This window comes from Vicia villosa, unplaced genomic scaffold (genome assembly GCF_029867415.1).
Source record: "Vicia villosa cultivar HV-30 ecotype Madison, WI unplaced genomic scaffold, Vvil1.0 ctg.000368F_1_1, whole genome shotgun sequence".
In the NCBI taxonomy this organism is placed as follows: Eukaryota; Viridiplantae; Streptophyta; class Magnoliopsida; order Fabales; family Fabaceae; genus Vicia; species Vicia villosa.
Window position 1 is genome coordinate 244177 of NW_026705169.1, and position 11754 is coordinate 255930.

Genomic DNA, 11754 nt, shown 5'->3' on the forward strand with positions numbered 1-11754 from the left:
ATCTTGATTATGAACAAATTATTAACGATTTTGCAACAAAAAATGCCAAGAGGATGATATTTAAATAATGTTAAAGGTTTGGTCAATTTTTTAATAGGAAAAAAGACCAGATCAAGAAGAAGAATATTAAGTCTCTTTATAGTGGTTCATGTTTTGATGTAGTAAAAATATTGATTCAAAGATTTATATTTCTATTCTTTTTGCACAGTGTCAAATGAAAATGTGTTTTTTATCTAATTATTTCTCTTATCCTTATATATTTATTGTTAAAAAATTATAGGGGCACCACTCTTTTCATTCGCCCAAGGCACTCAAATTCAAAGGACCGGCCCTGCCCAATCGGTTAGCACGTGTTGAAAATTGATTAGAAAAGCTTGAAACAAATATTTTCAAATCAAATCCAAACTGATTAGAGCCTCAAGCAAACCAAATCCTAACACAAATGAAGATTTCACATAATCCTGAGAAATTGGAAAATCTAACTAATTAGAGCCTTTAGCAAATCGGTTATGAGACTCAAATATGAATGATTTAGATTTGATTTTTGATCAGCAAAATCTGTATTTAATACTTGCCAGGAATACACGCTCAAATCCTCATATGGCACACTAAAAATAGGTATATCTCTCTTCACTTTTTTCTTGAATCTCATACTTTACTATATCTTTTCTTTTGTTAGTTCTTCCTCTTGTCATAAGTGTCACCATGGACTTCTCAAGCCAAAAATCTAAAAAACACACCTAGAATAAATACCTTTTCTGTAGAGCTAATAAATCGCAAGCAAGAAGAAAATATGATAATCCTATCCTAAAGAGTTATTCAACCTTGGTACCTTGATTCAAACCTTTTGAAAAGCCATAAGCCCTATCACCTAATCTGCCAGGCTTCCCTCAAGGACCTTTTCACAAAAATACCAGATAAAACCTTCTCAAACTTAGTAAAAAAATTCTACCTAAACCTAAAACTTGTATGATCTTATCTGAGAACTTCCGTAAGAGGTATGGAGATCTCCATTCACAAAACAAATTCAACCATATGATCCGGTGTAGGGAAAATTTATCTGCATGACTGCCCTATGGACCTTTGATCACACAACTTCTAGCCATATTCGACAATGATACAATAGGTGAAAAAGAAGAACCAACAAATCATAGAATCACCTATAATACCCTAAAAGAGATTGGATTCCACATCAAGCATGGAGAGATAGAAGAAGATTCATCGTTTAAGGAAGAAGAAGAAGAAGAAGAAGAAGAAGATGTTAAACCAACTAAGGACGAGAGCACCAAAACATACAGAATCCTTAATCTCTGCCAAACGACAGCTGAGGATATAAAGAAACTCATATCAAGGAACGGTGAAAATTATGCCACAAAATAGACTCACTTATGTGATCTTTTAAAATTTAGTACTTTTTCTTCATTCAGCAAATTTCCCTTCTGTAATTTGAATTTTTAGTAATAATATGAGTGTAATGTTTTCCTTTTCTCTAAATGTCTAAACTTCCCTTATTTGTATATTTACTTCTTGCAATGCATCTTTACCACCTTTTTGATTTCGACAAAGGAAGAGAAGTATACTCTAAGGGGAGTAGGATATATTCTCTATTTGACTCAGGGTGAGTTTAATTACTCTAAATATATTAGTATTGTTTTTCTTTACCACCTCCCTTGAGAGATGTGTTTTCATCATCAAAAAGGGGGAGAATGTGGAACCTTATTTTGTAGGTGATATGCTTTTAACAAGGACATCAACTTTTGATGATGAAAACTAAGGTCTTATGTTAAGTCAAGCTTGAACGTTTAAGCGGATAAAGATGCAAACCTAATCATTAGAGTTTGATGAACTTGGCTATCTGATGATGGAAATCAAATGGAATATCACTAAGGCCTTATCTCAAGCTACTCAAGCATTGTTTACAAAAGAGAAAGCATCTAGAAAAGTCTTGAAGTATTGTGGTACATCCTATTTTAGCAGTGAGAGAAGCAAATGTAATACATAAGGGTTTTATCGTAAAAGTGCATGACTAAAGCACACACACTAAATTATCTTCAAAATATTTTTACCAAAAGAAAATATCTTAAAAAACATATTGAAATTGTGCTAGATGAAATGGGAGAAGTCAAAATAGCTATAGGAAAATTTTTGACTTATCTAATCGATTAGGACAACACCTTAATGATGCCGCAAGGACTAGATATTTTTTTCCTTCTTTGTATAAACTTACAAGCGATTATATTTCAAAGTTTTAATCAATTGTTAATATGTGTCAATCGATTAGATTGTCGTAAAATGCATTTATTCGAAATTCTTTTTTGAGCCAACCTCTAGCCTATAAATAGAAGTCAATTTTCTCATTTCATTCCATATAGAAACATGTTTTAACACACCTTTCTCACTCTCTTTAGTTTCATTTAACTTTCTGTCACTAATATTTTAGCATAAGTGCTTTTGTAAGTGAGGATATATTTGTAATTATGGAAATAGTTGAATTGTAAGTTCACCAAGGGAATCTTTTGTATACACCTTGGGTGAATATTGTCTGTTTAGGGATTTATTTGGATTAGAATATAAACCCGTTAAAAGCTTTGGTTTGGGATTGTGTGATTCAGTTCCTGTTTAGGTTCGAGATTAGCCCGTTATAAAATCTCATAAGGGTTCGTGAGTCTTGCCTACTAAAAGCTCTCAAAGATTATTGGAAACTCTCAAGATCAATTATTAGGGAGAGCAGTAGGTCTTTTTGTTTTGACTGGACCTCTAAAATTCTCGGTGTTCCTCTTTTCCCTTAACTCCTTTAATTTCCGCAATTTATTTTCTACTTTTTATTTTTCGCTGCTAAGTTTTCAAAAATATTTTTAATCTCTGATTTTATTTCCCAAAGTTTTTCAAAATCACTTTTTTATGAATCCTACAATTCATCCCACTCTTGTGTGTGAAGTCTCAAGTCTAACAGATATATATAGGCTTAAACTCCCCATGCGACAAAGAAGAATCAACCTGCGGTATGAGCATCACAAAGATATCAAACTCCTAACTAATGTGGAATTCATACAGAATTGATCAAACAAAACATAAACAACCTTTTTGAGTAGCTCCCAAAACTTCCTAAAGAAGGAAAAATTGAATCCAATTGGGTCCGAACTCTTGTTACCTTCCATCCTTGCAGGGACGGACCCAAGTTAATCTGTCTGTGGGTTGGTGCCCCCACAAAGTTTTTAATAAAGCTTCGTGAATATGTTACATATGCCATATACATATTATTAATATACTAGTATATGCATATCATTGATCATTGTATTTATTGTATTTATTGGTAGAAAACATTATTAACCTTGCATAACATAACATATATATCAGTGTTTATTAGCGAAAGGTATATATTTATTTGAATATGTGTTTATAATTTTGATAAAATTGAATATTATAGTAATAATATATTAATTATTTATAAATTAAAATAATTATTTTTAATAGTTTTTTATACTATATATTTAATAATTGTTTGTAAAAATATTTTACTGCCTCCACTACACAATTTTTCTAGGTCCGTCCCTGCATCCTTGCCATCATAATATCCATATTTTCCTTCAAACACTAATCAGAGAGAGCATCGAAATCACAAGAAAATAGGTAAGATAATCTCATCAAGGATTGCCTATCCAAGAACCAATTCGAAAAATGACCAGAAAAGAACCTAGTAATTTCAGTGAACACCTCCACCACCTTATCTACCCAGAGAAATTGCCACAACTTCTCCAAGACCGTACTTTTCTCAGCCAAACTCCTCCTAGGATAGGTGATTTATTTTTTCCCTTAGATCCTAAGTCTCAAGAGTCTCCACAGGCTTAATAATTATGAAATCTGCATTTTCAAACACCTCTTTATTCCAAGTCTTGAGAGAAATTTTTAGAGCTTTCAGGTTATCTCGTGGCACATGTGCCATCCAACCAGAGGTAGAGGTACATCTCCAGGACTTCAAAACAACACTATAGTTTTTTCACATGCATTAGTGTTTGGGATGATGAACTCAATATTTTTTTTTTAAGGATGGATTAAATCATTTATTGCAATAGATGACTTGATTGACGTTAATCATGATGAATTAATCATACATGCAAATCTTTAACATATGGATAAAGAATAAATATCGGTCCAATAATATAAATACTTTTAAATATAAAAAGATTAACTTAATAAAATAAAGATAAAATCAACACATTGATAAGAAAAATTAAGTACAAATTTTGGAAACATCCACTCAATATGTAAACATATGAAGAACAACAAATAAAAAGAAGAAAAAGCATTAATCCATGAACACACCTGCATATGTGCAATTGCACTTGTTCACAACTAACTAATTATATCGAAGAATCAATATGGATATTTTACAGATGGTATATTATACACACATAATACAAACAAATAATGCACAATATATATTATGGATCACCAATTAAAGCTGATGGATTCAAAATGAAGATTATCAGCCAAACCAGAAGCACAAATTTTGGCAACTTCATGTCTCAATTTTCTTGGACCACATACCATGACTCCAACATCTTTGCATTCAAACTCAAACATAATTTCTGCAAAATTAAAAAAATTAATATGTCATTTTCAAGTTGATATAAATATAGAAAACTCAATTATATTTACCAAAATACCCTCCCACAACTTACTTTTGAGATCAGGTCTTGCACCAAAATGTACATTGGTAGCTTCCACTAAAGATTGATGAGGAATGCTTTCAAGTTCTCTTGTTGGTGTTGAAACTTCTACATTTATTTGCTTATTTTCTAAAGTGTTGTGTCTTTTCCACCAAAGAAAAGCAACACTAGAACATACACATATGCATGCACATATTAGAAACATGTACCACATAACCTTGAATGTCCAATTATACACTTCACTTGAGTTCTTTTCCATCGGATAAATATAGTAACGAGTTAAAATCCCTAAAAATAGGAGAAACATGACGAAGGATGATGTGATTACGGCACTAAGCCATAACAAATTATTTGGGCCTAATACAAGTGAGATAGGAGAATCTGAAAGGTTTGGCTTAAACCATATTAATTGAATAGGTTTTTGAGTTTCGATTGAAGGTTCATGTTTTTCTCTTGTGATGTAAGCTTCGATTTGTAAATGAAGGTTTGTGATTTGAGTTGTTGAACCAGAAGCTGGAAGCATAAGATCTAACATTGTTAGATCAACATAATTCTTGAAAATACAAACAAGTAGGAGCTTTGGAGCTTGGAATTGTTGTTGTTGGCTTTGAAATATGAGATCTCGGATTATAGATATGAAGGGAGTTATGCCACTTCCACCACTTACCATCACAATTTGTTCATGCCTGTTTTAAAGACACCATGATGATTACTATATATCAAGAAGAAGCATTTTGCTATGAGTATATATCAAGTTAATACTAACCTTAGAAATTGTTTAGTATGAGGTCCATAGGGTCCTTCGACTGAAACATTAAGATGATCCAAAGATGAAGAAGAAAGTAGTTGATAAAGCTTGTTTGACCAGCTACCCACATTTTTTATGGTAACACTCAGATTATTACTTTCCATATTACAGCTAGAAGTCACCGTAAAAGGATGCCATTGCAGCTTGGAAACCGTTGGAACATTTATGAATACCAAGCTTGTGGGGTTATAGTATAAACCTAAAGTTAGAAATCAAACAAAAAAAATGAAAATTTTGTTTCAAAACTTGGTTTAGGTACTCATATTCAAATAGCTCACAATCAAAACATAGTGATATTCTTCCACATAAACAAACAGTTGTACAAAAATGAATTTATGATTATCACTTACTAGGGTTCTTGGAGAAGTTGAGCTCAAGTGCATCACAAGGCAAAATGCGAGCTGACAATAACCGGGCATTTTGTCGAGATTGTAAGAATCTAAGATGTCTATCAATGAGGAATAGAAAAATCCCAGGAGCAATCATGCACATGTATTCAACTCCAACATGGATTGCATAGAATAAGATATATAGAATGTAGAGATGGTGAGTGTAGAAGAATACTTCATACATCTTACGCCTTATGCGTGAAATACTTGTTATCCACATTACTAGTGCTATTAAACTTGCAATCTCCCCGGCAACATTGGATACATAAGTTTTGCTCCACTCTAGCATCTATGCCATATAAAAAAATACATTTATATGCATACTAATGTATTTTCTGAATGCAAATTATTCTCAATGCATATGAAGCCACATATTATCAATTATCAATATAGGTTTTTAAATTATTTGGGTGGCGAGGGGTTATCTAATTAATTTTTCTAATAAAAAATAGTAGTTATAAGCCAAAAATTATGAAGAAAAAAACTCTCTAGGTCACCCAGGTTCTCTCATTGATCCTAACTTATCTTCTGGTTTGAGATGTCTGTGGAAATCAAATGTTCCTTCCATCCAAGTTTTTGCTTGAGGATTGGTGCTCATTACTCAACAGGCCTCAAACTAGAGATGAATTGGCAAAATATAGTATTCTTGGTGGTCCTCGTAACCTAGTTTGTCCCCTATGTTTAGGCATTGAAGAAAGTCAAACCGATCTCTTTCTTTTGTGTCTCGTGACAGTTGAAGTGTGGCATTAAGCCTTTGCCTGAATTGGTCTTGGCAGGAGGTTGGACGCTAATAGCATCCTAGATTAGCTGATATGTTGATTATGATAGGACTCAAGGGTTTCTTAATCCCTTAGCTTGTATTCACTAATTTAAGACATGTTTCTTGCTTTTGGTTGTTTTTCCTTTGTATTAGGGTAAAGTACTCCTTGTACTCACATTAATACAAATTTTTGCTTATAAAAATATTATCAATATAGGTTTATAAACTATTTGGCACTGGCTCGTCAAAATTTGTTCAAGCGGAGGGTGGTTACTAGGAAAATTGGTCCCTTTTGTGTGTTTTGTGCTAGACATGTGAAATCGGCTTTGGCTAATATGCATAAGGATTTTCCTTATGCACCGTGCATAAGCCTACATAAGTCATTGGATCATGTTTTTAATCCAGTATTAAGTATTGAGTATTGAGTGGTGGGTATTAAGTATTGAGTAATAACAATTGATGTCTAGAATTTGATCCAATAATCCAAGGGTTCATAGATTTTTATCTATGCACGGTAACTGCACCCTGTGAAATCTACTAAAAATTTATTCTTTTTATTTGTGATTTTATGTTTACTGTCTCATATTGGTCCAGTAGATTTTTATTTTTTGTTTGGGGTAGGAAAATTTTCGGCCCTAGTTTAGCGTTAATTTAACATCTATTTGTGTAGTTATGTAATAAACTCATCTATCTGAATACTGTCATTATTTGTCTTACATAATAAAGATTTAAATTTAGTTAGTATGCACTGATAATGTAAAGTAGTTTTACACCATAAATGAATTATTACTGTTAAATGTTTATTAAAATTTATCTTTTATTTTAATTACTTATAAAATAATATTTATGAATGATTATGATGCATTGACTATGTAAAGAATTTTACACTGACAGTGTATAGTAATTAATCTTTAAATTTTTTTAAGAATTACTATGAAATAATTTTTTTTATAAACAAAATATATTAATAGTGATAGACGTAACTATACGATAATTGTCCTTAAAAAAAAAAGTTATTGAGCTAGCCTAGGGTGATTTTGAATAATTTTAGGTTACAAGAAGTTTAGCTTTCATCTAGGACTAGGACTAGGATTGTTTAAGTCAGTAATATCAGTTATATGAAAATATATTTAATACAAAAGTTATGTTCTTAAATAGTGTATCATTTCTTCTTTTCATAAAAAGAGAAATAAAAGTTTTTTATCTGATAAATTGAAAGTTTGGAAACAAATAATTTCTCCAGACACAAATAAAAGGAAAACTACAAGTCATATTTAGGAGACCAAGCTATAAGAAAATTTCAAATAATTTCATCATATTTTATATGTTATCATTTAACTAAGATTCATCACAAAATAATTTTTCATAAAAAAATAAATGAAAATAAATTATAGTTTTTCAAAAGTAGTTGTATATTTTTTACTACAACTAAAAATACCAATGATGTTTACTAACATTCTTAATGAGCTTATAATTTGCTTATTATTTTTTATTTTTTCTCATAACTATGAAACTAATACATTATAAAAATGTTTTAAGTTAAAAAAAATGGTATTTAGGGCCTTTAGAAAATGTTTTTTTAAATACATTATAAAAATATTTTATCATTTAAAAAGATGTTTTGAGTGCCCTCTCTATAAAAATAAATAGGTATGCAAATTCTATTTCATTATAGGATATAAACACTAACTAAGAAAGAAGAAAGACAATAACAAAAGGCCATTAAACGGCACTCAAAACAATGGGCAGACAAGAATTAAGAGTAGAGTAGTATCAAATCAAAAAATTATTAGATCTAGTTGAAAATCCATAACCAATATGATAAGAGAAACCACTCAAATAAATATTTGAGAGTTTAATTGTAGAGCATCTAATTGACTTGTTATGGTTATGGGCTGGTTAGGTTACTCTACAACTTTTGTTTTTAATCTTTTCTGCTTTCTTTAAGAATTTGGACGGGAAGAGAGGGAAAAAAGAAAGAAAAAAAGGGAGAATTAAATGAAAAGAATTTAAAAATTTATGCAAGAAGGTTTGGGAAGAATAATTTTTATTCAAAAACTAAAATTTTCTAATTTTGAAAACTGAAAAATTGTATTTGAAAAAAAGTTTAAAGAGTTTTGCACGGTTTTGACAAATTATTCAAATCTAATTTATGTTGTTATAGTATTCAGAAAATTAAAAATTTATTAATAATAAACTTTTTTTTTTTTAATTCTATATAAAATAAATTTTTTCTAAAAATATTAAAAAAAATTTACTTTATCAAAAAATATCTTTTTCAAAACATTACCTTCTCCTCCCTCCGATTTCCAAACTCCCAAAACAAAATCTTGGTCTTATTTCTTATTTTGTGTAGGGTTAGGTTCTTTATTGTTTCATATGTAGTATTAAAAGGTGAATGAATATTCCTAATATATTGTCAATAGATTTCTTGGAAAAAAAAGGAGCCAATAGATTTCTTGCCACATATATTATGGGGACCTCAAATGCATAACAAATTATCTTATCATAAACAAGTGGTGATTAAGAAGATTGCACATAAAAATACATACCTCAACCATTTGATTTGTGATGGCCCAATAGATGATAAAACCAATGGTATGAGCAGCAAAAAGAACCATAGATAAATGTCCAAGCCATATATGGTATTTGATGCTTGACTCAGATGTCAGTCCAACCAGACGCAGAATTGAAGAGCCTCTTGTGACTGGAAAGAACAAAAATGCCCAACATATGTTTCCTATGTAACCAAGTCTCAATGATACACTCCTAAACTTTGCTTCCCATCTAATACAACATCAATCAATATACACCAAATTTTATATTAGAATTGAAGACATATTTAATTTAAGAATAAAGATAAAAAGGAGAAGGTTAGATTATTTACACTTTCTCTCCTACTTTGTGCATATGGAGATGACCAAAACTAATATATAAGTAATTGGCAAGGGACCATATCAAAAGTGCAACAAACATGAATGTAAAGAGAAGCTCCAGAGCTGAAACTATTCCAAATGGAGACATCACCAGGAATGGACGTCTCAGGAAACATAAACATCTTTTTAGAGCACCACCACTGAAACCACACACACATATATTTATAAGTCTAACGGAAATTAAACAATAATTGAAGTAATATGTAGAGGCTAGGTACCTTGTGGAGGGTAAGTTTTTTGTTATTTTTTCTTGATTAAGATGGAGATAAATACTACCAAGAGCTCCAATGAACATCATAGGGAATGTAAAAAGCAGGAGATTTACCCCTAAAACAATTTAACAATTAAAGTAATGATCAATCAATTAATATATATATATATATATATATATATATATATATATATATATATATATATATATATATATATATATATATATATATATATATATATATATATATATATATATATATATATATATATATATATATATATATATATAAATGAAGTTATTAGAATAACCTAGCTAATTTACCTTGCTCTCTGAAGTATGTAGAATTGAGCTTGTTTTCTAGGGTGACAGTCCATGTGTTGCGGTAGATCTTTGTGGGCAACAAGATCCAAACTGTTAGAGATCCAAGAAACATCAAAAGTAAAATGAATCTAATTAGGAACATTGTGTGGCTCTTCATTATTATGCACTTTTGTGTGTAGAGTAGTACAAGAGTCTCTATAATGTGTACTACATCTGAATCTTGTATATATATAGAAAAGTCAGAACCCTATGGTGAAGCTAATAACATTATTATACTACTCTCTCCCTCAGCACAATATCCCATATATTTTTGCATAAAAGGTTAAATATGTTTTTGTCTCTCTGTAAAATTATCAAATGATTTTTAGTTTCTATAAAACTATCAAAAATGTATTTTAGTTTTTATAAAAAAAAGTTGACTTTTAGTTCTTAAAAAATTACATTTGCACGCAGTTTTAGTCTTTCTGTAGGGACTAAAATTGCGTGCAAAAGTAATTTTATAAGGATTAAAACTCGACTTTTTCTTTTCTAGAGACTAAAAGCCAAAATTGAAATATTTATAGGGACCAAAAACATATTTAACCCTTTTATATATTTTTAATAGGTTAAATATTTTTTTTCCCTATAAATATCTCAACTTTTATTTTTAGTTCTATTTAAAAATAATATATTTTAGTCCTTACAAAATTGTTATGTATGTTTTAGTCTTTGCGATTTTTTAAAATTTTGAAAACTATTTAATTATCTTTAAACTTTTATATTTTTGAATGATTTTTTCATACATGTTTAGAATAAAATAAAATACTTCTTTACCAAAGTTTAAATTTTTTTAAAATAAAAAAATTAAATATGAATTTTTTAAATTTCAAAAGATAATGATAAAAGTAATGAAAACCTCGACTTATAAATCAAATTTTGAGTTTCTTTTTTTCAGAGAAACTTTTTATAACGTTTTAAACATGTTTTCAAAATAAACATTCAAAAATACACATTGATTTAACAGGAGAGACTAAAATTACATGCATAACAATTTTGTAGGGACTAAAATATATTATTTTTTAAATAGAGATTAAAAATGAAAATTGAGATATTTATAGAAACCAAAAACATATTTAACTCTTTTTAATAAAAAAAAATAACAAAATTTTATTTATTACATTACCATTACCAAATATGGAGTTGTCTCTTGACCCAAAAAAATAATAACAAAAGAATGAAGTTGTCTCTTCAAAATACAGAATTATTGTTTTAAGTAAAATATTAAATTTTATAATAATAAAATAGGAAGAAGAGAGGTAATATTTTGATAATTTCTACAATACATTTGTCAATTCAACAATGTACAGAAGTAAAAAGGTCATTAAATAAATAAGTAAATTTATCATTATTTCAAAATAATTATTTAATATCATCTAGAAAATTATAATAAGTTAATAAAAGTGCTAGCAATATCAGATAATAATTGATAGATTTTTTTCATCATGGATTTAAATTAATAAAAGTGTTAGCAAAATAAAAGTATATATTTTAATTTGATAGATTTGTTTCTACCAGATGTTAATTAACCTTATTATAAAAAAGAATATATTTTGTAAAACATGAATAAAACTGGATCAACACAACAAAAATAGAGGTCACACTTAAACTGTCACAAGA

At 29.3% G+C, this 11754-nt stretch overlaps 1 protein-coding gene across 1 annotated transcript; it reads right to left on the minus strand.

Moving 5' to 3' along the window:
• Positions 1-4136: 4136 nt before the first annotated feature.
• Positions 4137-10314, minus strand: LOC131627568 (ferric reduction oxidase 4-like). Its single transcript, XM_058898408.1, has 8 exons — positions 10099-10314; positions 9782-9890; positions 9515-9703; positions 9180-9414; positions 5829-6156; positions 5437-5677; positions 4683-5356; positions 4137-4589 (listed from the first exon to the last, which is right to left on the minus strand). Exons 1-8 carry the CDS (start codon positions 10253-10255, stop codon positions 4450-4452), a joined length of 2073 nt encoding a protein of 690 aa, XP_058754391.1. The 5' UTR covers positions 10256-10314; the 3' UTR covers positions 4137-4449.
• Between the last annotated feature and the right edge of the window lie 1440 nt (positions 10315-11754).

Excerpts from the sequence above, each read along its gene's own strand:
- LOC131627568 (XM_058898408.1), bottom strand. The coding sequence starts at position 10,255 with ATGAAGAGCCACACAATGTTCCTAATTAGATTCATTTTACTTTTGATG. Across the intron at positions 6,157-9,179 it reads TCACAAATCAAATGGTTGAG|ATGCTAGAGTGGAGCAAAAC; the intron begins GTATGTATTTTT and ends TATATGGCATAG. Across the intron at positions 5,678-5,828 it reads CAACTTCTCCAAGAACCCTA|GTTTATACTATAACCCCACA; the intron begins GTAAGTGATAAT and ends TTCTAACTTTAG.